The 27,685-nt window shown below is 37.1% G+C and overlaps 1 protein-coding gene across 2 annotated transcripts in view; it reads right to left on the reverse strand.

Annotated features, from left to right (window-relative positions):
* Nucleotides 1-27,685, reverse strand: part of SEMA3A (semaphorin 3A) — a 166,446-nt gene that overhangs the window by 114,065 nt on the left and 24,696 nt on the right. For both annotated transcript variants that reach the window (XM_057422430.1, XM_057422431.1), the window contains 2 exons: nt 3,610-3,767; nt 216-278 (listed from right to left, as the gene is read on the reverse strand). In XM_057422430.1, coding sequence (XP_057278413.1) covers nt 216-278; nt 3,610-3,767 — 221 coding nt within the window. The remainder of the gene's footprint in view (nt 1-215; nt 279-3,609; nt 3,768-27,685) is intronic.

Genomic DNA, 27,685 nt, shown 5'->3' on the forward strand with positions numbered 1-27,685 from the left:
TCATTTTCATTAATAAATTTAAACCCTCGTTCTTGAAGACAAAATTTCATTATTTTGAATAAGAAGGATGAGGTAGCTCGAGACTGGAGTTATGATCAAATGTGTGACCTTACATGGGAGGAAAAATACTTTAAGAGTTAACAAAATAAAACATAATAAAATATTTACAATGTTTTAGAAAAGAAAAATAAAATGCTAAAAAGATTTGTACTTACGAGAATATCTTTTCCAGCCCACTTGCACTCATCCCTTCGAGAATGAGATACAGGCCAAACAATCTAAAGACACAGAACAAAAATCACGTTGTGTTATTTCATGCTTCAGTAATCACAAATTGCAAGCCAAATGCTACAGTGTCTTTACCTAGTTTCTCTTTTCCCTGTTCTTTCCTTTATTTCCTTTTCTTCCATAAAATTTGACAACAAAGAAATGAAGCAATAGGAGCAAAACAGGGATAATATGAAACAGTAAAAATATCTTGAAATATAGTTTGTATTGTGAATATAAGCTGTGAATTTGAATAAAGATGATAAGAGTGTTGATTCTCCATGAAGTGAGTGTTCTTTCGTAGTTTTAAATGTGATGTAACGGAATAGAGACTGAAAGCAAAAAATTGCAGACACTAACAATAAGTCGAATCTATGTGCTTGTGGTCTCACATTCGTTACAGAACCAGAAAGAAAGTCTTTGCCTCTTCAGTGTGTCTACTATTTCACTTTATTACGAAGTTTAGTTAATTAAATAATAAAAAAGAAACCATACTATTTTAAAAATATCTCACTATCAAAAAAGAAATGTTTATGCTGTTCCTATAGCGCTACCCTAACACAAGTAAGCCTAACCCTACTTTTACTGTAGCGTTTGCTTAGCAAAAAATGGGTCTCACCTCATTCAGAGAAAATCCAGAGACCCTCACAGTCAATTATTCATGGTGGGTTTTTTTGAAAAGCTTTTAGGAATTACATATAGAATAAAACATGATCTTCCCATAAAATACCAGGCTATTCATTTGGGAGCCTCAGATAATGCAATATGAATGGCCTTAAGTCTGGATTACAGCCTTGGTGTTCAATATGGTTTGCTGAAACTATAAAAGTCAAAGCATTCAAAAAGCAAAAAGAATTAATACGGATGACATAAGAGGTCTAAGGAGACTTTAGATATAGCACTTGAAAATACAGTTTGCAAACACATTTAAAATTCAAAATTTTCTTAAAACTTAATGAAATCCAAACAAGCAATCCAAGCAATCAAACATCTTAAGTCTATAAGATAAGGCTGAAAATTTTATGAGCACATTCTCTCTCAAAGGATTCCTTCTACTTCCTGTTTCTATTCTGAGCTTAAAATGTGCAGAGACATGTGAAAATTTAAATTTACTAGGTTGAAAAACATTAACCAAACTTCTGAGATCTCCCAAAAGGACCAGTTCAAACTCAGTTCAAATTCTGGGCACAGATTTCTGTATTACTAAACCCAGTATTTTAATCCATAAAAATGAATGGCTAGATGTTCTTTTTCCTTATTCTTGCAGAACAATATTTTCTTCTAATTTGGTTTAAAAGTTGGATAAATTGAACTGGTTTTAATAGACTGGAAAGTTTGGCTTTTTGAGTTCTGCTCCTCTGGAGTCCTATGCTGCCATCTGCATTTAGACAGGAAACTCAGTGCTTATTTACATGATGGAAGCAACAACTGGTGAGGTTTGTGGTCAAGTGCAGCACTGGCTGCACTGTAATATTGATCAAAGTGTCTTCTGTGACCCTCCTGTCTTTAATAAGCAGATCCCCAAATTCTTTAAGCCTTCTGTCTGTTCTTAAATCTAAATTGTAAGTCTGCTCTTTCAGCTTGTTGCAAACACTCAGTTGCATGTTACCAACAGTGATTCTTTATTCAATATAGTAATATTTGTATATGATTTCAAATGGTATTCTAAAGGTATCTGAATATGTATGCAAGTAAGATGTAATTCCTCCTACAGAGCTCTTTTCTGCAACTGAAACACCTTCTTTCCTTTAATTATTCCAGATGTTTTGCACATTAAGCTATCAATCCCTCAGAGAATTCAAACAAATAGCTAGTTTCCTTTATAGCTGCTCTAAAGAGAATAGAAAAGAAAATACCCAGTTTTCCTTTTATCTTTTCTCCTTAGAGAATACAAATGAATAGCCAGTCTTCCCTCTGAACAGAAAACACAAGGTATTTATTGCTATCATCTTAGGAAGCTAATAGTCAAACGGGCAAAAAGTCAGGAGCACCAAGAAAAAAAAATCCCTGGGTATTGAAACAATTTATCTCTCATAAAAGAGTACTCCCTGGATTTTAAAAGTGCCATCAAAATACTTAATATAACTGTCCTGGGTTCAGCAGTAGCAGTCATGTTTTTCATTTGTGTTAGCTGGTGCAGTGCTGTGTTTTGACTTCTAGTTTGAGAACAGTGTTGGTGAAGCCGATGTTGTCGGTTGTTGCTAAGTGATGTTTACCCTGACCAAGGACTCTGTGAGGCTCATGCTCTGCCAGGGAGGAGGGGAAGCTGTGAGGAAACAGAGATGGGGCGCCTGACCCGGGCTAGCCAGGGAGGTATTCCATACCACAGCACATCATGCCCAGAGTGGGGGGTAACTGGGAGTTACCCAGAAGGACACGGCCTTCCGGGTGGAACTCGTCTTCTTGGCCGGTGGTATCGTATTCTCTTCCCTTGTTATTTTCCCTTATCGTTGTTGTAGTTGATGGTAGCGGGGGTGATTTGTGTTGTACATTGGTTGCTGGACTGTTCTTGTCTCAACCCGTGGGAGTTGCACTCTTTCGATCCTCCTCCCCTTTCCTCCGGGAGTGGGGAAGGGGAGAGCCCCGGTGCAGGGGGGGGGACGGACCTCGATTGTTGTCAGCTCAGCACCACTCACTGGGAGTGAGTGAACAAGTTACCTGACTGGGTTTAAACCATGACAATAACAAATCAAACCTCCATAGCAGTGTTTACCTTCGCAACATTTTATCTTACTAAAATCAATTGAAAATGAAATTATTTATTTAGCCTGCAACAAAAGCACATCACTGAACTGTTGTCAGCTTTTAATTCATCACCAGCTTTTACTGGAAAACTATACTCTCCATCAAGAATGGCAAATTTTCATGGACCTTCTCCTCTTTTACTAAAACTGAACCTATTTTGCTTCGAAAGAAGCACAAACAGAGTACCTACAAGTGCTGGGTTGAAGGAGAGAAATCAGCACTTGGAGTCCCAAACAGGTGCTCCTTAGCTGCAAACAAATACAGAGTAATACGTCCTTTCTTTGTCTGAACTGTCATAACAGTTGTGTGGGGTTTTTAGCAGAAAACATGAAATTGTCTTGTTTGGGAAATAGGTGGATTATTTGTTTAGCATTTACTTTTCCACAGTGTGAAAAAAGCTTTGTATTTTATACACTCATAGGTTATAGGCTTACTATAAATTTCTCTTCATAGAGACAGCAAATGTTTGTGTCGTAATAGTATCCTTGACATCCAAACACTTACTCCATAATTCATACAGTGTCCGACATAGAGTAATAACAATGCTGCAACATTATAAGTATATAGTTGCATTGTACAAAACATGAGCAAACTTACCTTTTGATATTCTTTGATGTTAACCAGGTTGAAAGAAAATATGTGATCCTTTGCTCCAACATACAGCCGACTCCGTTCTTCATCCAAGAGGAAAGTATGGTAACTGGAGCTATTAGCTAGTCCATTGAAATTGATTATATTGTTGGATTCCAACATTTCTGTAAGATAAAAACCATACTTTCATTGATAACATGGTCAAATAAAACACACACTTATATTTTGACTTATAAATATTTCATTTTAGGAATTTATATTTATGGCGTAGAAACCAGTGAAAGAGTTATGTACCTGAGCTCACAAATGTTTTTATTTCAAGTACCCAAACTCAAACTGACTGCAAGATTCAGTTCTACAAAAACAAAGGTCAAAATATCAGTGAAATCAATTAAAAGAGGTTTTAGGTGGTAAAATTTTATCCATGGAACTTATCAACTGTTGGACAAAGTTCAATTTTGTTCAATGAGATTTACAAGGGTAAACCTGAGGATATCCAGCTGATAAAAAACACCTCTAAACACAAAAATCTCCTACTTTTAGCATACAAAAGAATTTCATACAGATCTGTAAGTTATGAGAAAGCGCATAGGAATGACTAGTTGATGAGATAAAATAACACATGCAATCTATTCTTACATGTATTACTATCTTGCCAACTTACTGACACAGTTCCCTTACTGGAATTCTGTATTTATCCATTATAAGAATTAAGCTAGAGAAGGTAAGCTTTCTTCTGTTACTCTCAAGAGTAATTTTCTAGCTCTCATACTCTTCCCAGAACCTTTGCACTTGCCAAGAACAGGATTTCAGCAAAAGGATCTACAGAATCCTCTTAGCTATTCACAACCATTAAGAAAGAAATATTCATTTTTCTTGAAACTGCTTAAAAATATTTTTCCATAAGATAATACGGACATACTTACATAAACTTTCATGAAAATATTCTTTATTTATTCCTATCTATCTACTTTCATATCAGGACCAAAGCCAAACCATCTCTATCATTTCAAGGTGTATCTGCACTAATGTCATTGATAAGAAATTCTCCCTGCAATGACAAATCCTATGTGGTTTAAGCCCTGACAAAAGCAAACAAGTAGTTTTAGGAGCAGGGACAATTCCATTGATGCTAGTGCAGTCTTCACACAGCACTCATGTGGACAGATGAGAAAGGGAACAAATACATCAGGATCCAAAGGCTGATGGCTAGAGGGCATGGCCATACCTTCCAGCACCTAATGTCAGTGTTAGCTCTGCCATATATGCAAGCCAAGGACGAATGTTTTTTCCTCTCAAAACAGCTGCCAAATGCCCAGGATTTGCCTAACAGCACAGCTACCTACTATTACTTTTTGCTTTTCAGTAAGATCAGGCCTTTTTTCCACCATTACTCCAATGATAAGTGAGTGTAAGACAGCATCCTCTATACTGCTAAAATCCAAGCTGAAACTGCTGTTAAAACAGAAATCTCTGCTTTATTTTCTTTTAAAACTCATTTTCTTTCTTTTTTTAATATCCTTTTATTTTAACCAGAACAAGCAAGACATCAGGTAGAGCTTTCTTGTAGCTGCATAATAGTGGTACTTATGATTTTCCAGAATTTCAGCACCTGCAGCTTAGTAGTCACACAGATGTCAAACTTACTTTTCACATTCACTTGTACCAGGTGCCTTTTGAAGCAGGCTGATACTCTATAATAGCAAGAATTAGTAGGCAACATTTCAAGGAAGGCAAAGATAACACTCAAAGTTGCAGACCATTCAGACTAGCTTTGCCTCAGTATTCTTTGTACTTATTTGCAAAACTATCACTAGCACTAGAAGGAGTTAATTTGTGTAGCAGAGTGCCAGGGCATGCATTGCATTATGTTCCTTATTCTACAGTTTTTCTGGCTAAATATAGCAATACAGATGTACTACAGATCAGTTTTCTTAAAACTTGTACTGCTCAAGACCGAAGCTCTCCATTTCTCTAGTGTAACAAAGAAGAAATCAAATCACCCCAAGCAGTCTTGTCAAAATAATTCTTCTGGCTTCCTGCCAACTTCTAGAATTTGACTGTATTGTCCTCTAGTTCACTTATTTGCATTTTGTTAGAGACTTTACTAATTCTCTTTACATTGTAATGACTGATTCAGATGTTGAATGTCGACTCGCTAAATAGTGAGTGATGCAGATGATTGATTGCTTAACTTGTCTTCAAACTCCCTTGTCTAGAAATGCTGTGCTGTCATCTGTGTCTCATCATTTTTCTTATAGCTGTCAAAAACCTTTATAATTTTTTCAGCTTTCATGGTTTGAACTCGCATAGGTATGATTCTGCCCTTGGTGACTGAAGCATAAAGAAAACTGTCTGCTGAAGTCAATGTTACACAAATGTAAAACTGATATAAATAGAAACAAGATCAGTTAGGCACACAGCTACTTGGTTTAAAACAAACCTGAATTCTAAACATTCACTTCTCAGATGGTGATTGATGTTTGCTTGCTTTCTAATACTCATGAAAAATGCCAGATCATAACATTGGAGTTTAAGGTTTATTACGGCCAAGAGTAAATTACATCATCATCTTCACTGTTCATATGTCATCACAGGATAACTTAAAAGAACCAGGTGTAGCTGTGCAGGGAAATACATATATATATTTATATATATTTTTTTTTTTTCTTTTAGTTTTCTGTGACTTTTCAGAGGATGCAGCAATGTTAAAGGTAACACTGGTGGGGATTTTTTTGTGAACATGCAATTTGAAGCCAAACTAAAAGCTAAATCCCATTGCCTTCTCTAAGATTAGGACATTTCTCCTGAATTTTAATCTAGTATTTGTTGTCCTGTGCTATTATTGGCTTTTGCAGGAGATGATCAGATTTCCAGGGTCTATTTCCCAAAAGATGAGGCCTAAGCATATTCCAAGCAGTGTATTTCAAATCACATGAAGTCAGGTTTCTCCCTATCAGGAATCAGGTTGAGAATGTAAGTTGAGGAGAAAAATGTCATTTGGGTGCTAATGATTCTCATTCACTACTAATTTAGTTATGATTGACTTACATCACAACTAAGAGCTGAAAACCTAAATAATCTCAGCAGTTCCTGTGCTGTTTATTCTAATTTATATGTATTCTTCCAGTGACGAATATGGCTTAATATGACATTCTGGAAAGGGCTGCTGAAGAGCAAAGCAATAGCATTTTCACAATCAATACAAATTAAGTATTTAACTTCCTCAAAGTCATTAGTTTCAACGTGTTTACCATCCAGTGTCTTTTTCAGTATCCAACGGTGACTATTGCTAAGAGAATGAAAGAAACTGCAGTGACATGGCATACTCCTCAAAGGGCAATGACATCCATCAATTCTGTTAAGCATCAGTCAGTCATGTTGGCAAGGTATATGGCTGGTAAGTGCTAACATAAACCAAGATTTACAGCAGGGATGGCATTGCAATGATGAGGAAAATGATGAATGCCTTAAATAAATTAATAAAATTAATACTGTCTATTATGCATACCCTAATTGTATTCCATTTTTCTATTGTTCTTATTAAACATTGACATATCCATGGCCTATGCAGACAGGCAATGGTTGCCTGTACTTCAAGTAATATTTTACTTCCTCTATGCTTTGTCCAGCTATTTTTATTGCAAAGATGGTGACTTTTCTCCAGCAGCTGGTGCAGCCAAGTACCACTTCTTCAGTAGTTGCTCAGAGAGCAAATTCTTAATTTCCTTTTGACACATTCTCAGCTGTAGTCATGCCTGTTGTTTTGAACAGGAATGAATGAACCCTATAAAGCTAACCACTGCTCATTATGACCATAGTATTTGCCTATTAAATGCTGTATGAGGTAGATTTAGAGTGGGTGGTGATATTTGAAGGTAATAAAGGCTTCATTGCTTTTATTATAGGTGCTTGCTCCCCACATTTATTAAGTGTTGCAGGTGACCAAACCTCATGGTTTGAAATGCACCATATCTAAAACACCCATAATATAATAATGAATTTTCACTTGTGATGATCACTGAAAACAGCTGGAGGTTGAGTTTTTCAAAGTTTGTGGGCCACATTATCCTACTAACCACTTCATTTCAACTACCTTTAATTCACAGTACTGACCTGCTTGCTACAGCTATTCTCCTTTCTCTCCCAGTGTCCAAGCTTGAAGTATTTGACCTTTTTCAATGTGCCTTTCTGTAGGCTCTGCATGGTCTTTCTTGATCCAGTCTTGCTTGTGAAGAACATTCACTTCAACAGACCAAGCTGACAAATATTAAGAAGAAAACCAGTCCCTAACTTTTGCCTTCCTTTTATTACATGGTTATTTAATTTGCTAATGGAATTGCAACTTAATAGTATGTATACACACAGAAGGCCAAATTCCTGCAGTGAAATCCATGGAGATACTCATGCACAAGGAATGTAGATTTGGTTTCTTTTTATGACACTTTTTTCATTAAAGAATAAGCCAGAAAACCACAGCTATAGCTAAGATGAATACAGTTAGGCAGATTCTGAGGTTTGCTTTATCCATAGTTGGTATTTCACTATAAACCTTGTTTTATGTCTGTGTTCCTTCAGCTCAGTTTGTCAAGGGGAGAATATAACAAAAGAAAACCATCTTGGTTTTCTACTTATCTACTACCAGGCAAACTCTTTTTAGCAGAAGGGAGTTTGCCTGTGTAACAAGTTAGAAAATTTGTGAGCTTTGGCCTGCGTTCCTGCTACAGACTTCACAGTCACATGCCAGCCAAGATTATTTTTGTTGATAAGGATCAAAGGGATGTACCAATTTCTAGAGAAATCAGAGGAAAGGTCTCCTCACCAGTATTCAGTTCTGGCCCTGTCCTATTCCTGGTGACTCTGCAGAGTGAATGGATTACATAGGCAGTTCTGCTCGTCATAACATGCTTGTGAATCAAATGAGTGGGTTGCTGGTTGCACAAACTCTCGACCTTCATTCCTTTGCCAGCAATGATAAGATCTCACTGTGTATCTCCTAGCAGTAGATAAAAGATGAGTCAATGAGTATTATGCCATCAAACAGGGATTTTGCTGAATTGTGAGCAATGCCTCCCACAACGTCATGCTAGAACATTTCCTTCTTCTCTCGCCAGGCTTTTACTTTGGCTACAGAGTATCAGGTGGCCACATGTTTGCACATGCATTTGTTGCTTACACAGATGCATACTGTACTTCTTCTGTGTATCTGCATGTATATCTGTAAATAATCCCAGGTATGAATTAGTCATTACTCTCTGAGTGATTATTTACTGAATTCCAAGATACTAATTCTACCGTGCAATGAAAGAAGTGGCTATTTTAACTTCCAGCCTCTCCTGCAGCTTCCCCATTTTATTGCTCTAAGTCTAGATGGGGAATTCTGACCCAGCTAGTTATTGGAAAGGCAGGGACTGGCAGGAAATCAAGACAGCTTCCTGCAAGGTGACACCCAGTAGAGCTTACTTGCCAAAACCAGGCATGTAACAGGGAAAAGGCAGCAGATTTGTTGTGAGCCCCCTCCCCACCCAGAAGAGACAACAGCTGCTATGTACACAGTGAAATATTTCAGTGGGGTCTTTCCACATATTCTAAAAGTTGACAGGAACTGAGATAGATGGGTGCTTGTCAGATGTCTGAAATCAGGTACTTGACCCCATCCCAAGTCTAATGCTCAGTAAACACTGCCAATGGCCTGAAGAACTCCCCCCCCCCCCCCCCCCCCGGATTTAACTGCTTGATACCTCAACTACTTTCTTTCTTTTTCTGCACCTCAGATATCACTGGGACCTTAGGATCTAGCTCTTAGTGAGGAGAATGACTCAGCCACCTACTCTTACAAAAAATAAGAATCTTGCTAAGAGTCAGTGGTACAATTCAAACTTGCACAAAGTAATTACTTAAAACAAAGGACATAATTTATCCATTGTTTAAGGTTTCATCTGAGAAAAAAAAGAAAAAACGAAGTAAAAGGAAATTAAAAGACCTAGAGAAACCTTTGTTTTGTTATATCTTTAACTGGTCAGGCTATTGGTTTTTTAGTACCATCTAAACTGTTCCATTATTTCCAAGTTATTTTTAGCAATTAGCCTTTGATTTCATATTAGGACCAGAAGAAAAAAAAAACAACATAGAAAAATTATAACACCACCACCTCCCCCTAACCCTCCCCAACGTATGTTTTCACCTAATTTTAGAATTACGTTGCTTGGGAATATCAGAAAGTGATCAGTTTATTCTGAAATGAAACAGAAAACAAGTTTATAAAGTGCATGAGCTCACATAGTGCAATAAGGGGTTTATCCATTTTCAGAAATGTAACACAAAAACGCTTCTAATCAGCCCCTTCGCATTTTTGCTACATTATGAGACAGATAAACTTGAAACTACACAGCATTTGTTGTCGATGGTAATTGTTATTGTAATTTGAATGAGATAAATCACTGGGAGAAAAGGGCAGGTTATATTAACAGTAATCAAAATACAATTGGAACAGAGACTCTCACAGCTGTTCCATCAGTCCTAGCTTTCATCCTCTTCATCTGCCTTATCATAACAGTTGCCAATCACCTGGTTTCACTGAAATTTGCTGGTAGGACTAAAAAAAACAGAAACTTTTTTCTTGTTTTCTGTAAAACTGGCACTTCTGAGAGAACATGCAGTTCAGGTTACTACATTTTCGTTGCAATTTATCAATTAGAAGCAGCTAGGACAAGATATACAGTTCTTAGTGCACTCCTGATGTAAACCAAGCATTTTAAATGAAACACTCCTGCCTACCTTCCACTGCAGCAAAGAAAACTTGAAGGCCATGAGTATAGTTTGATTAAAACCAGATACTTGGAAGGAGGAATGTTGCACCAATGTTTTGTTTCACTTGCACCGGCAAGAGCATGGATTCCTTTGACTTCAAAATACTGATGCATATGTTTTTTATACTGTAAAACTGAGAGAAGATTTTAGCTCATTAATGTCAGCGCTATTTAGCCGCATGACAGCCCTTAAAGTGTTCTTGATTTGAATAATTGGAGGGGTCACATGATATTTCAAAGACATAAAACAGTATGATTTTTAAAGCCAACCTGTTTTTCCTTTATTATTTACATTATTTGTCCTGTCTCTGAAAGTGAATCCAGATTATACTTACTGCTCTGTTGTTTTCTTATAAAACATGAGAAATGTTAAACTCTGAGCTAAACAAAGACCTGTAAAGCCTGATTTCTTATATTTCTAATCTCGTATTATGAATTTGGCTTTGTAAGAAAGCTTATGGAACATATTTAACCATGAATTTCACAGGTATTTAAGCACAACATTGTTACAAAATCACAGATGATAAATATTACCTATAGCATTTTTGTGTGCGTGAGATTAATCAGGCAGAAATACATGATGGTGAAAAGAGACCAGGATCTGGTTTTACCAAGTAGTTATCTAAGGGGAAATCTACCTGGTTTAAGATTTGAGTAGGTAACTTTTCTACCTCCCATTTTTGTAGGTATAAGGAATGCTCAGGAGAAATAATGGAAGTGATGTACCAATGAATGTTGTACTCCTGGCTGCTAAGGACAACATCTGTATTCTCAAGGTTTTCTAAAATGTGACAGAATAATATGGCAAAATACTGAGCTAATGACAATGGTTTCTGAACCTGCTAATTGAAATAGTAGAAACACTGTAGGCATATTAACTAAGCCCTCTACTCTGGATAATTTATCCTCAGTAGGCTTGGTTAGCTCAAATTGCACCATCTGAGCTAGCACAGGTAAACAAGTAGCTAAATCCCATTCATTAAATTACTGAATTATCAGATCTAGTTGGCAGTTAATCAGTTCTCAGCTATTTGTATGATACTGCTGGAAGCAGTCTTTAAGAAGCAGAACCTGTACTGGTTATCAAGAAAGTGAAATTGTGGGTAGTTGTCACACTTCAAGGATTACTTTATATCTACACACAGTACCATCCTTGTCTCATTAAATACAATATCACAGAGCCATGAATACCTTTTCAATGACTAAAAGCACAGATAGATACTTTCCCAGAACACAAATGCATTTCATTTGACTAAGGGGGATGAGATGGGAAGACTGTCATGTCCTATCCTATCCATGGCCTATCCGCATATTGAGTCTACGCACAGCGTGAAGCACAGTTTTTACACACTCTGTGTTACCCAAAAGAGCAGGATACAGATTTCCAATTCACAAACTTTTTCTGCCAGAACAAAAGCAAACCAGGAAAGGAACTGGTACTCGACAGGCACACGTGCTTGCTCAAAATATTGACCATGCTGCAGTATAGACACAGCTGAGCTAGCCTGAAACTCACTTATATACTTGTAGTGTCTAACAACAGTGGCCAAGAGGCCAGCAAAGACTAACTGATTTTGCTTCTCATCTAATAGTGCTTCGATGAAGCTCCATGTTGAATGGCAGGGGGGTTGGAACTAGATGATATTAAGGTCCTTTCCAACCCTTTCCAACCCTAACTATTCTATGATTCTAGGATTCTATGAATGATTAGGGTGTTAAATCATGCTAAGCAGGCAAGCTACTTTGAAGTTAGCTCAGGGGATATGACTATGTCATAAGCACAACAATGAATGAAAGTCAGATATACTAAATGCAAAGCCAGAACATCTACACGCTGGGTTTTGCACAAGTACGAATTAAGAAGTATTAGATGAATTTATTTTTAAATTCAGTTCTTCCAAAGAACCATTATTTCTGACAACAAAACAAAACAAAAACAAAAACCAAACCCCAAAACCTTCTGAAATGAAAATAAAATTGTTGGGTAATGTCAAAATATTTGGGTTCCATTAACCCACAAACTACTTAAAATACCATGATGCTTTAGAAAATTCCTTTCTGAAAAAACTGGCCTAGTGAGGTCAGTTAATTCATTTTTTCATTCATCTCTTAAGAATACTGTCCTTTCCTCTAAATTCCTAAGAATTGAACCTGAAAGTCCAAAATCCAGTCCTTATGATTCACATACCATGGACAATTAAGAGTCAAAAGTAACAACACTGTTAATGTGTGTAGTGGAGTTGCAGTTGAGATAATAAAATCCTTTCCTCCTGCAAGTATGTTCCTTTTTCAGGGAAAACAGTATTAAATTACTTTCTAAGTCTTAAAGAAAATTTAGTTTCAGGAACCAAACCAACATAACACTTCTAAAGGAAGTGAGCTCACTTAAAAGAATTAATAAATATGAGGTGCTAAGTTTGTTAAGGGATATCACATATCCAGCACTTTGAAGAATTGTCTTTTCACATTAATAGAATGGAAGAGTAAAATTCATTCTCAGTTTTATATCCTTCTCTCTTCTGATAAGTCTTGTTTCTTCTAATCCGTAAGGGAGGGTTTGGATGAATTTCAGCAAGGGGTTTAAAGCACTGACTGCAGTTAAACAGCCTGTGTAGCTCACAGACAGATACACACAACTCTGCTAATGCACTGTAATTGCAGCAAAATAAAGGAGGGACTTCTAACCACTGACCCTCCTTGCACAGAATTCAGTGCCAAAATGGAGTAAATGATGATAAGTTTTTCTCTTAATTTACCTTAATGAAAAATCAATGGTATTGCACCATGGATAAAAGAATCTGATTGCTGTGGTTCTGTAATGTGAGGAATATATTTAGCGTCCATTACGTTAAATATTACTTCAAATTAGTTATTATTATTTATCAAATGTTTCCAGTGATACCTACAATCCGTTAGGTTAGCTTCTGTACATGAAAAGGGCATTTCCAGTTCCTTCTTTCCATCCAAATGCCATAAACATAATTAATAATCAAACATCAGCAAAGTCCCCAATAGCATTTTTCAGCTCAAGGTGAATTTTCTCAGGCTTAATTCTGCTCCATCAACCAAAGTTTCAAATTTCTTTCAGGTTACACAAACCAAACTATTTCTACTTTCAGTGTTTCTGTAATTATTACACATTCAAAAGGGGAAAAAGGAATTTCTAATTAATCACTAGATTCAAAATGGAAAATAAACCTTAAATACAATTTTTACATTAGTCTTCTGGATCCTGGGCATACTCCAAAAGGGCTGGGAGGAGTGCATTTCTGCCTAAAATTTCAAGACATGCAAGTAAATTTTGAACTGTAAATAAAACCAAGATAAAACCAAGAAATTACAGTGTGAAGTGTTTTAACTAGTTTTAAAATCTCCCCCAAAACATCTTAATCCACTTCACACAACACACAGTTAAGCTGCGGAAATTCCTGATATGGGCTGTTGTAAATGGGAAAATCGTTTCTAGTTTCAAGGGGCCAAGTGATAAGATCAAGGAAAAGAAATCCTTAAGAGGCTATCAAATTCAGAGATGCAGCCTCCAACTCCCCAAGTTCCTGAAATTCAAATTTTAGGAAACTTAGAAAGTACTCTGGGGAGCTATCACTATCTGATTGGCCTAACCCTATTATCTTCTACTATGGAGAATCCCTAATATGGAAACCCCATATTATGTGTTTTCCTTAGCTGTGGCTGGAGATAACATATTTCTCACCTAGTCAGGTATGGGTGGAAGTGCAGCCATGACTTGGGTCTTGAGAAGGAAAATGAATATGCAAGACATGAAATGTAATTCAGCAAAATACCTGCTGCAACTCTCTCCTCGCCTGGATTGTGTTCTGTGGCTGTCAGCAGGGATTCCCTGACCCACACTCCTCCCCACTCTGTCTTCCCTCCTCAAAGCCTTTGGGGCCTCCTTGGGGGAGTGGAAGTATTTGCAAACAGCATCACTTCATGCTGACTGAATCCATCTTCTGTAACAGCATTTCAACGTCTAACTCCTTCTAAATACCTTCTGTTTTGAAATAACTTGTCCATATTTGACCTTTTAAGTGAACACCAGAAAGACCCATCAGTAATTTCCAGTAGAGATGGAAGAGGGAAAGTGAGTGGATTATCAGCACTCAGGTAGCACCTGCTGTCTGGCTAGGCTTAATGCATGTCAAGTTTTGGATACAACTTTGTGGTTCTTGACCTCAGAGCAAAAGTTCATTTGCTTAAAGACGTATCAGTGTAAATATAGTTGGATTTGTGTGAACACTGAATCACCTGGTGCATCAGGCTCTATTCAGAGCAGCCTTAGAAGGGGATTCAAAGATATCTGAAAGTAACTTAAGGATGTTTTGACTCCAAGCACAATTGCCCAGTCACACATCAACCAGCCCATAGCGTGTTCCTCATGTATGCTGTCAGCTGAAATAGCCAAACTGCTGCATGTCCAGGCGCATCACCTCCCACCTTCTGCAGCATGTCAGTAAGAGGGAGGTGAGATGCACACAAATGACAACTGAAGAAGTGAAAATACTGTTCCAAAGGTAACAAAACTAAGCAATATTTTGTTCAATTAAATTAACTGGGGAGGAAAGCTGATGTGACTGCCTACCATGCTAAAAAGTCACTGGTTCCCAGATCTCGTATTTGTTTTTTCCTCTCTCTTTGCACACCACTGATCCTAGGTCTCTCATCAATTTAAATAAATGATAGTTTATTCAGTGAATGAACACGATAGCCTCATTACCCTCTGTGATTGCCATCAAGAATAAAGTCCAGTGGAATTCTGCATCAGAGAAGAGAAATAATGGAAGTTTTATGTTTCTGAGGCTTCAAGTGGAATATCACTGAGAATCAGTGTATCATTTTTTGGTCAAGCCACAAAAACTGCACTTTTTTTTACCAAGACAAGAGATCAAAGACCACATTCTTATAGTTTACTTTTGGTCACTGTCATAACAGAAGCCTTTAGAGGATGACCTGTAGACTGAACGTATTAATGAAATGGCCCAGGCACACTGAAATGCAAAGCAGGGTTTGCCTTGTTTCCTTTATTGTGCAAAATGAGAATCACCAACATGTAACAATTTCCACAAAATGTACCATGAAATTTAGTTTAGTTCATTGTTTCATACTCTACCCTTCTTTGCACATTGAGTGACTTAAGACCATTTCTCACCTAAATTCAGGAAACATTGTCCATTGGTATGGAATTGACACACTTGCACAGTGCGCTTAATGAATTGCAAACATAGGTTGTGTAGACTCAGTGTAAGTTTGGTTTATGTAAAGAACACATTAACAACTGGAATGTTTTGGGGGAAAAGGCAGGGCACTTTCCACTTACCCTTCCGGACCCAATGATATTATTCATTCTCAACAGCTCTGCTGGTTACTCAGCTAATTTCCCTCCAAAAGAATGCTCCTTTGGGTGCAATATTCAAGTGTATACGTATGTCAACTGCCAGACAGGCTTCCAAATGCCCACATTGATCCAAGATACCATGAGTCACTGTTGACAGATGAGGAACATTCACATAAAACCTCTGCGGAAAATTAAAGGAGAGCTCATGTTTTTCCCTGATGGTCTCACACTAACACATTGTGTTCAATAGTATACTCCAGAAATTTGCCAAAAAAAAAGCTTTAAAAATAGTATTTTGAAGTTGCAATTCACCTAGAATTGAACAGGACACTGAGTCGGTGTTTCCAAATTAAAGAAACACTGGGTGGTTCCAAATAAATTCTAAAGAGCCAGATTTCAGCTGATAGAATCTGGTATAACTCTACTGCTTTTAGTAAACCCAAATTAATTTACAGCAGATGTGGCTATAACTTAAAATGGAGTGTACTAGGTGTGTCTCTAAAACTCCTTATCATCAGACAGGATTGTGATTAGATCTGGAATAAACTAACATCACAATAAGCTTTCTACATGTTTATAATGTTTGAAGACTAAGTAACACCCAAGAAAGACATCACAAAGAAGCACTGTGACCTCCTGTTGGATACTACATTCATAGTTCTGAAATACCTGGGGAAATGACTCCTTGTCCTTATGATGAAAAGTTTTCCTATTGGCACATACATACAGAATGGATATCTGTCAGTAAGAAATCAGTGAATTCTGAGCCTCCATGGAACATTACCAGTGCATGTACAACCAGTGCACTACTTTTTCCAAAGTTTTCAAAAGTTATTTTAATATTTTCTGCTGAATAAATATTCAAGGTAAAGTACTTTCTTTTGGTGTATTTTTTTCCTTAAAGAAATGTAATTCCAGCAGGAGCTGACATGGCTTCTAATATAATGGCAAACATTTGGGTTTATTTCTAGCTAGTCTAATTATGAAAGGCATCAGGGTAGATATGTTTTCCTTTTGTAGCCACTAATACTAATTTCATCTACTGGGGACATTTCAAAATGTCAACATTTGCATGCCTGAACCCTGCTACGAACTAAAAGGATTCATGTGCAGAGGTCCTGCTTCAAGCTGTGACACACTACTTACCTCCTCAGGGGGAGTTAACACATTAATTTGAACAAATGAAATTAGAACAGCCAACTCTCCACAGTGGTCAGAGGAAAAATACCCTGACTGCAGTGGCTGACTGCAGTTTAAGTGGCATATTGTTTAATTAAGCTATAGTATGACAACTAAATGAGTGCATAAACACCCCACAAAAGAGGTCTTCAAGCTTGGAAGTATATGTCGACATAATATCCAGTTCCTTAAAAGGAAAGTTACTGTTGCCCTTTTTAGAAGTGTAAGCTTTGAGATTTCAGACAATAATTTACACAATTGATGTATGTGTTGGTTTCTGGAGATGTATATGACAGAAATACTCCTGAGATTCAGATGCTAACAAGTTTGAACAGAAATCTGGTATAAAGGTCCACAAGCTGAGGAAGCTTGCATCTGCTCCACTGCAGTTCATGACCCTTGAAGTCTAATCCAAAGCCAAGCAAAGGCAGTGGGATTTTACTGATTGTGCTGAAAACTGAATCAAGCCAATGGGTTAAGGGTATGATTCCTACAGGACCTATGTGTTCAGCAACTTCCCCCACAACGTTTATCCTTATCTCAGCAGCATTTTTCAAAAGGTATGCACTTCAGCTAAAACACAGGGTCCCTATGGATGTCACTACTTAACACTCTTATGCACGGTGCTACAAATGCATTTCTTATCTTGTGATTAAATGGTCAATCCAACATGCTTTGCAATGGTCTGCAGGCAGAATATAAGCAGCAGGTGTCTCTGTTTTGCCTTAGTCTAACTCATGTGATTCGAGAGTAGGTTTTCGGAAGTAGGATTTGGTGCGGGTTCATGAATGTTATATGCATGTCCTACTATATTCCATGTGATTGGAAATCTCTATTTCATAATAATACTAAAATAATGAATAGTACGCACTACACCTAACTTTGATATCTGATCTGGGCCTCAGTTTTAGTTATGTCATGAAGCAGTTTGCCTGAAATCATTGTTATGTACATCAGTGAACATCACAAGGTACTCCCAAGGATCTCCACAAAGAGATCAAGTCCGTCGAAATTTAAGAACCTAAATTAAATGAACCAAATCCCATTTCATTCTGAGAAAAACATTAAACTGATGGCAAGGTTTTAATTGTAGGTGTTTGTTAATTGTCACAACTTAGATTAATATATATGTTCTGCATGTTACCTTTACTTTTTCAGTGTGCAGGATGGATGAAACATCAGATCTATCTTTCTTTTTGAGCTTGTTAGTACATAGCCTTCAAATGCTAGTCTGGAAAAAAGAATTATTAAATTGCTTTTCATCTTTCCTATGGCAGAAATGAGAGTCAGAAAAATGATTCAGTGGAAGAGTAGACATTATGATTCCTAATTTATGTAGACACAGAAATAAAGAAAACAATATTAACCTAAAACAATAGGGATTCGATTTGACTCAACAAGCCCCTATATTTCAGAATATTTAGCATGATGAGATAGATTATTTCAGAGCACAATCCCACACTCTGCCAAGTGCAGAAATGCACACTTGGATCCAATGGGAAGACACCTAGACAGCCAGAAAAATTATGAACTCACAATCAGTGACCATCTAGCACCCAGCACACAGGAATGATAGAGCAGCAAGATAATAGTTTAGCTATCCAGGAAAAGAATCAAGTACCTTAACCTTTTTGTCTCTTGCCTCACTCATCACACAGATACTAGATTCTGCAATAAATTGAGGTGTTACATACAAAAGGCATCTCTGATCTCACCTTGCTGCTTTACATAGTCCCATCCTGTGTATCAAGGGAAGAAGTCCCCTAGAAATAAGACAAAATCTGTGTAATCAAATGTTGCATGGGACTGCTGCAGTTCCAACATGAAATGGGCTGCTGGATCCTCCAGTTGTGTGAGGAGAGCAAGCTCTCTGGAATAGGAATAAGCAAGTTGTCTGAAATAATTCCTCTCTGGAAGTCAGACCCACTGGTAGTGGTAGTCCAGGCTTTATGTCACAGATTCACATCCAGAAGTGACTGTGCTGGCTAAAAAAATCCAGATAGGAAGAAGCGGGACATTCAGCATGTAAATTTTCAGTTCAAAATATTACAGGTTAAGAGGAACTAAACCCATTGGTTTACCACAAGAAGTACCACACACATTTAACTAGTGTCTAAATAATAACGTATTTACTATGAAGAAGTGTCTGACTTTTTCTATTTTTAAAAATTAGCACACATTCATCTCCTACTGAAGTCAACAGCATTTAACTTCTGATTTAATTTACATGCACTAAAATGTTTCTGTAAATCAGGAATATAGATAATTTAATTATTAGGTGAATACACTCCACATTTTACTGTGGAGTAAAAGCAGAGTGAAATGGGCAACCTGTAGTTTCTTCACATTGGAAACCCTCCATATCTACATGAACATCCATCCTAATTCCTCCATAATACTGAGTGGTTTACCTCTTAAAATAAACAGTCTCTACCTTATGTCCTTACTGGATTACTGTGAGTAGGATGTTTACATAAAGGGTATAGCTAAGTATTCACTGAACATAACAAGAGTGCAATTCATTCCCATGCATTAGAGCCCATTATAATTTGATGGCTATATTTAAATAAACCAACATTTAACTATGCCAGCAGTTACTATCTAATGTTAATACTTTAATTGTGTCCAATCCTTCCCCTCCAGAGTTTGATTCATTGAAATGTTTACCTGTACTACGACTACCCATGGAGTGTAAATATGAAGATGAGCATTTTGTGTGAGAGAAAGTAAGTATAATTTATTCTCCAGGTGTATTAGACACCGATCTAGTAAACATTATTATTTGCACAGGTACTAATACTAATGACACTGTGCTTTACCCTTCATGCAAAGATCTCACCACACTCTAATAAAATTATAGGACCTATGTTTTGTTCTCAGGCATTTATTTGGGCAGTACAGTAGTGTTTCAAAATGGAAAGAAATGTTTTAAAGCTTCTTTGTGCTATCCTAATTGTCAAATATCTCCATGACAAGAAACAAAAAATCCTGAAGCTGTGCTGACCTGTGGGGAACTGCAATGCAGAGTTCCATTTTAGGCTGACACAGTATCACTAGACTGGAACTTATTGTGCCTGAGCAAGTACTGTCTGTGTCTTAGATGGCTAAGGGGTGATCTAATTGTTGTCTTGCCATAGATGCGCAGTGAAAGAACAAGAGGTAACATGCAGATGTTGAGGCAGGGAAACAGTGAATGGGATATAAAGAAGTCTTGACTGAGAAGTTAAGTCTTCATCTCTGGACATCTTCAAAACTTGACTGAATCAGACACAAAAAAGCCTGCCCTAATTCTGAATATAGTCTTGATTTGAACAGGAGCTTGAATTAGTACCTTGCAATATTTTTTCCCTATTAATTAAGTAGAATGATTTAGCTTTGATTAAAAAAACAAAACAAAACAACAAAAAAAAACCAAAAAAAAAAACAAAAAAAAACAAAAAAAACCAACAGAGCATTACAGGCATTTCCATCCTGTTATTAAAAACTGACAAAAAAACAAAACTCAGTCTCTCCTAAAGCTGATTTTTTCCTGAGGTATTCCTGAGGGTAAGAATTTCCTTACTGTAAGCAAGAGGAGAAAGCAACCAAATGGGCAACAGGAAATACGGCACATTCTGACCCTTGTAGAACAGTGGAGGGGTGAGGTGGAATGTCAACACTATTGCTTCTGAATTACTGGGCAAATAAGGATCCATAGCTTTCACTGAAAGAGAGAGGACTGAAATTTCAAATTATGTATTTTAGCATATGCATGTCAGATACAGGAATTCAATTTTGGCGAGATTCTCAAACAGCAGAAGTGTATTGCAACTCTGCTATGTAGATGTTAATCTACATTTCACATTTGCATTTGTTTTCCTCTCATACATCCTCAACACAACCTCTTTTTAAGTAACAACATTTACAAATGCGAACATGAACAGGCAATAGTAGCTCTAGATTAATATTTTCTACAAAACAGTCCTTAGTTTCTTTCATCTAAATTCAGTGTTCAGATAGAAAGAACACATCACATATTGTTATTACTGCTGTTTGCCTTTATTTGCCACATTAAAGGTTCCTGTGAAAAAATTTCATGAGACAATGTGGTAAATACCAGATAAAGGGGGAATAAAATAGGTAAACACCACCTTAACGGTGATTAAGTAACAATCTCAGCACACTGAACAAATTTTGGTCCTTTTGACTTCAATGTTCTCTAAATCTCATTCTAGCTGCTAGACCTAGCATTCTAGCTAGTGCACCACAGCCATTAAAAAAGCACAGTGAGACTTAACAACACAACTGATGCTTTCATAGTCTATTTTGCAGAACAGTCTGGAAGAAATAGTGAAGGTACTCACTGAGTTCAAAATGAAAAAGAAAGAAATATACTGTGCTAACATTGTAATGTGTTATGGCTATTTAAGAAACAAAGGAATGTTGATAGAGAAAGACAAAAGAACTGCAGTGTTAAGAGTAACTCATTCTCCTTTTATGGCCTGTTACTGCATGGCTGAACATTGCCACTAACTTTATTTTCAGAACATGCTGAATTTAAGAAAACTCTTTTGTTCCATTTGCAGCCCACATGCTGACACAGCATCTCATCTCCTATTGTTCTAACTTAACCATTATCTGATACATTTGATGTGCTGAAAGATAAAAAGCACAATGATTGCAGTTACCTTAGAGATAGATAGCAAAAGAAGAATTACTTAACAAAAGAACAGCTGAGAAGGGGCTGATTCTAGCAGTTTCACTCTGGTGTGTGTGTGTTAGACCCGCAATTGTGAGTTCAGACCCTGTAAGTCAAGGGTCTTCGCTGAGGCTCTGCTGTGCACTGAATGATCTCACCCTCTCCTGACTCCCACACCTGACTCCCTGCTCAGGGTAGAGCAGGCTCAACCAGTCTTAAATTCCTTTGACAGTTCTGACTCCAGATAGACGCTGTAGCAGTGGAAGAAGCACGGCTCATAGCAACAGTTACACTATTCTGAAGAAACAGATTTATTCAAGGTTAACAAATGCTTCTGCTGTCATTCTCCATGGATGCTAGTTCTGGTGATGAGCAAACAGTGATCTCGCAATGGAAAACTGGTTGGCAAGAAACTTTTTAAAAGCCTGCAGCATCTGATAAGGTACAGCACTAGGCAAAAAAAAAAAAAGAGGACTGGTTCCTATATAGTCGCCCTGAAAATTTTTGAGAGTCAGCTGCTTCTCATAAACCCCCAAGCTTTATAACCCAGCTATTTTACCTAGGATAGTCATAACCATGCTGTACTTCATCAGTATTGTACTGACTTGACTTCATTTGCATCAACAATCTGGAGAAGCTCTCAAGAAGCCTTATTCTATCAAACTAAATAATAATAATAATTAATAATAATAATAATGTTGTGTTGTTTGGTTTCCCTATGTAATCATGGGACTAACCTCCATGGGTGTGGCAAAACAATATGAAGTAGATGACCTGATCAAAATCTAAATCTGTGACTTTTTTTTTGGCAAACAGAGCATGGGCTAACAACAACATTATTATCACAGCAGAAACCAGGAATCTCCATAGCTCTTCAAGTGATCCTTTTACCTACTAAAAAGGAAATTCCAATGAATACATAGTTTAAAAAGCAAATTGCTAGAGAGTAAAAGTTCTTTTACTAAAACAAAATTGTATTATGGTTCCAGGAAAGATGAGCATTCTTAGCTCGGTTCATGAACAAAGAGCATCAGATGAAGGCAGGAGGAAATAAAGTCTGACTCTACATAACCTGTGCCAACTGTGGTCTCATAAAGCCAAGAAATCTTGGAATGCTTTGAGAATGTAATATTTTTAGAGCTCTAATAAGGCACACCTGAGCTCCTCCTTACCACATTTAAAGATATGTGCCACAGAAGCTAATTTTTGCTATACATTTTTGCCTATTCCAGTAACCTGTAACTAATAAGCACACGTGGAGGAGAGCAGAACACTCAGTTGCCTGTTCAGATTCCTCTGAATTACTCCCACATACTTTTCTAAAGTGCACAACATATAGTAATGTTCTTAAATTATTCTCAAGTCATTTGGCTAAGAAGAGAAGATGACGCTGCTATGTCTGCCTTGTTGAAATGAAATATTCTTCTACCCCTTGCAGATGTTCTTCCTCAATTTCTTGACTTACTGGAGTGTCTGTCTACACCAGCTGTCTTCCTTCAGCATCTCCACAGTTCAGATCCAGAGTGAAAAGCAAACCTGCCTGATTTTAATTTTACCTAAGTAATGCAGTAAAAGAGGAAACTGTAATAATTAAGCTCCTCATACAAAATATTCTAGCTCAAATAACCTTATTATCCACTCTGCTATTGGTATCAAAAGTCACACTGTACACAGGGAAGTCAAAATGAACTATGGCAACTTGAAGGAACTGAGGGAATGTTGGTTTCACTCCATCTAATTTGGGTGCAGGAAGAGGTGATGTTACCCAGAAGCATCCCAGCAGCTGCCAGAATAATTGGATCTCATATATACAGTATATGTGAATCAGAGATAGAATATATGTAGCCAATCATTTGGAACAATCATATGCCAAATAATTTTAGTAGTACAAAAGTAGAAAAAAGCATGGACTCAAAATACATGCCGGGTGGTATAAAAACATAGGAGGACTAGAAAAAAGTTAGAATTCCTCGAAGTTTTACAAGGAATCCAGTTACATTTTGATTAAAAAAATAATAATCTAAAATTACATTAAAATTAAATGCTGTCTGCTTTTAAGTAAAGGAATTTAGTCTGTGTGTCATCCAGGAGTCAATATACCAGTACAGAAGATATATAATTATTTTATCCCAGTCAGAAACTGGGCTGGCACTTTCTGTGCTAGCTCATGTCCTGTAATCTTTATGATTATTTTCTGCTAGACTGTATTGCAGTACTGATCCCTAAATACTCATACTGGTTGCTTACTAAGGCAACAAACACCTTATTGATGGCTTCAACTACCTAACAGGAGGCTACAGAAAAGGCTGATGCAGGCTCTCCCTGAGGTACTCAATGATAAGAAAAGGGCAACACAGGAAATTTTGATTAGAAATCAGGCCTAACTTCTTCAGCATGAAGGTGGTCAAACAGTGTCACAGAGGCCTAAAAAAGCTGCAGAATTTCCAGTTTGAAGATACTCAGAAGTTGCCTGGATAAAGCCTTAAGCAACCTGAATTAGTCAGCCCTACTTGGGGCAGAGACTGGATGTAAAACAAGATGACTTTGAGAAGTCCCTTTCAACCTAAGTTAACTCTGTGATTCTATAATAACGTTCTCCACTGTCACCATCTATACAGATATAACCAAAGGCTTAGGATCATATGGGCATCTCTGATAACCTGTTTCCCATGCAGTCCTTTTTTTAACAGCCACCATAGTTTTCACATAGGCATTCAAGCCTTCTTTTTTGATATATCCCACTACTTCTACAGCAGTCTACATGGTAAATTTCTTTCCTCATGTAGAAAGGCACAAGAATAATGATGAAATAGGGTTTTCTGTCATGGCAACATAGACACCAAAACCAGAACTAGTGAGCTAGGGCAACAAAGCTGGTGAAGGTTCTGGAGAATAAGTCTTATGAGAAATGGCTTAGGGAACTTGGGTTGTTTAGCCTGGAGAAGGCTCAGGGGGAATCTTACTGCCCTCTGCAACTACCTGAAAGGAGGTTGTAGTGAGATGGGGGTCGGTCTAATCTCCCAAGTAACAAGCGATAGAACAAGAGGTAACAGCCTCAAGCTGTGCCAGGGAGGTTTAGATTGAATATTAGGAAAATTTTCTTCACAAAGAAGGTGTTCAGGCATTGGAACAGGCTGCCCAGGGCACTGGTGGAATCACTGTCCCTGGAAGTGCTCAAAAACTGCGTAGATGAGGCCCTCAGTGATATGGTTTAGTGGTGGCCTTAGCAGTCCTGCAGTAATGGTTGGACTTGATGATCTTAAATGTCTTTTCCAACCTAATTGATTCTATGATTCTAAAGCAAGCAAAAATATCCAAGATAATGCCCATGCATGTGTACCATGTGTTAGCATCTCAGAGAGACATTCTAAAACTTACCAATTCCCACTAAAAGTGAGATCTTGTATCTCAGGGAAAATTTTTGTAACTTCTTAGAATTTGAAACTCAGATGAAACTAAACCAAAATCTCAGCAAAAACTCCAGTGCTTCTGCTGCTGCGGTTGCTGTTGAAATAAAGAGATCTCAGAAGCACAAGAACACTGTGGGGGTGGATACAGAGAAAGTGGCAACCACAGACACAACTTCAAGCAGACAGGTTCAAACTTCAATGAACTGTGTAGGAAGATAAATGAGACTTCAAGAGACAACAGCACTGTTAACATGAGGATGTTGTTAGGTGCAGAAGGCAAGCACTTTCAGTGCTGATGAATTGGTAGCTGACAGAGGTACATCTTATAATGACTGTGTGAAGCCATGATACATTTTACCTGCTAGTTTTCTGTCTTTTATCACACTCATTTGAATGAATCCTTAATGAATATTGTGCTTTGTTTGAAATCAGAGAGGAAAAAGAGCAGGCACACTTCTTTTACCTCTCAGTTTAATTTAATAATTGTTTTCTTTTCACTTCTGTTTCAACTTTAAGAGCTATTATTGCAAATACTGTATTTTTGCAGGTGGTTTAGGTTACCAGTAATTTTCAGAAAGAGCTCTTTTCCATCTTTTTTTTTTCTTTTTTTTTTGTCTGAAAGCTCTTCTCTACCATTATTTTGTCTAATCATGAGGCCTTCCTGGAAATATTAATCATTATGTCTACTGGACTTGCAGAAAAACCTGCATCAAGTTTCTTCAAATTGCTTCTCTGTTTATTTTAGCCACAGTCTGAATAAAATTATTTGAATAAACAGGTCTAAAGCATATCCTGAATTGTACAGTTGGGATATGAACCCAAAATCCAGCATAATTCCTGGCACTCTAGTAATAGACTTTAGTAGAAAGAAAGAATTGTATTAAATTATAAGTGTATGTGGAAAAGAATTCTGTACAGCTAGCTACATTTTCCATAGTAAGATATATTTTATTATCCTTTATTTCTTATACAGAAGAGCACGAGTCTAATCTGATAAGAACTATGAGAGTTTCACCACATCATTTTTCTGGCTGATCAACTGGTTTAGTTAGCTGAAAATATGGACTTCATGACACCATGATGTGAAATTCAGAAATATCATGTTACCCAGAAGAAGCAACAAGGTTAAGATTATAAAATACACTGTCTTAAAAATCTGATGTCAAACCCAGCCTAAATACTAGAGTACTCTGTGGGACATGGCATTTTAATGGCTAAATTACCTATGGCCAAACTTATTCCAATTCAGGACAGAAAAGTGATCAGTTTTGAAGCTCCCATATGAGGTTTCTAAACTGACTCATTTACCATCATTTCTTTGCAATATGTGCCGTGAAGCCCTCTGTGTAAGCCTATCACAGATGGATGGACATCAGCTTGATGGACAAGCACATACCATTTCTCTGTTTCAGACCCCCAAGTGAGATTTTGTATTACTGATGTTAGTTTTCATTTGGTCATGTATTCAGCTAAGCTTTCTGATCTAAAACTTTGTATTCTGAAGACTGATATATATTTATATCTCCACAGGGACAGAAGGTGTTAACGACAGCACAGTTGTACTTCCAGGAACTCACAAAACTTACGTAATTATTTTGGCAGTTCAGGGACCACACAAGGACATTTCGAGATATCATTAGATTAATATGGCTTGGCATGGAAAGTGCTTTGACTACTGGCCTGTGTTTGTTCAAGAGGCTCAGCCTGCTCTGTACAAATGATGAGCTGGATAGAGCTGTGGTGAGGGTACCCACACATACTATTAGGCTTTAGCTATTACCTATAATTAAAAGCCAACTGGCCTGATATAAGTCTCGTAAAGTAATGGCTACAAAAGTGCTGGCACTAGCAACTCATGCACAGTATTTACTGTTTCAAATGTTACGGGCTTAGAAAACAAAAGGGTTGGTCAGCTAAACAAAATGAGTGTAAGAAATATACCAAGATATTCTGAACACCAACAGCATAAAAGCAGTTTAGTTGAATTACAGAATAGCTTCATTTTGCTCATTGAGCACTATTGATTTTTTGGTATGTAAGAAGAAAAAAGAAAAGAACAGAGGGTGAAAGAAATAAATTAAGCTGCTGGTGATGGAATACAATATCACACCAAATAACAAAGAATGATGAACAGAAATCCCTTTAAACAGGCACTCACACTTAGTATAAGAGGTTCACATTTTTGAAGTTCGTATCTGATTATTTTGGTTTATTTTATAGTTATTAAGAGGTTTTAATTACAAACTCCAATAAGAATTCAAAACAAATCCAAGGCAATGTACAAGAGAGGCAAAGGTGCCTTTCTCACTGTGTTCAACCATAAGCCAGAGGTCCTAGCAATGTCCTAAAATGTATAGTATTGTAAACCAAATCATACAAAAAACTTTTCTTTCTTAATAGGCCTTATTCCTTATTGCAGATTTGAAGGAGTGTTTGTATGGCCAAAGCCTTGACTACATTATCCAGCTCTTCCCGTTTAAATAAAAAAATGTCCTCTCTCCACTCAATATCCTGCTTCGTTTATATCCTTAGACTTAAAGAACAATAAACTGCTACTGTTAAAAATCAATGCATTTAAGAAAAAATTGTAAGATGTGTTCATGTCAGTCAGTGTCCAAGAACTGCTGTGCAAGTAACCCTATTTTCAGAAGCT

Source organism: Pezoporus wallicus, unplaced genomic scaffold (genome assembly GCF_028554395.1).
Source record: "Pezoporus wallicus isolate ANWC-B61680 ecotype Strahan unplaced genomic scaffold, APGP_CSIRO_Pwel_v1 contig_3058, whole genome shotgun sequence".
Lineage (NCBI taxonomy): Eukaryota > Metazoa > Chordata > Aves > Psittaciformes > Psittacidae > Pezoporus > Pezoporus wallicus.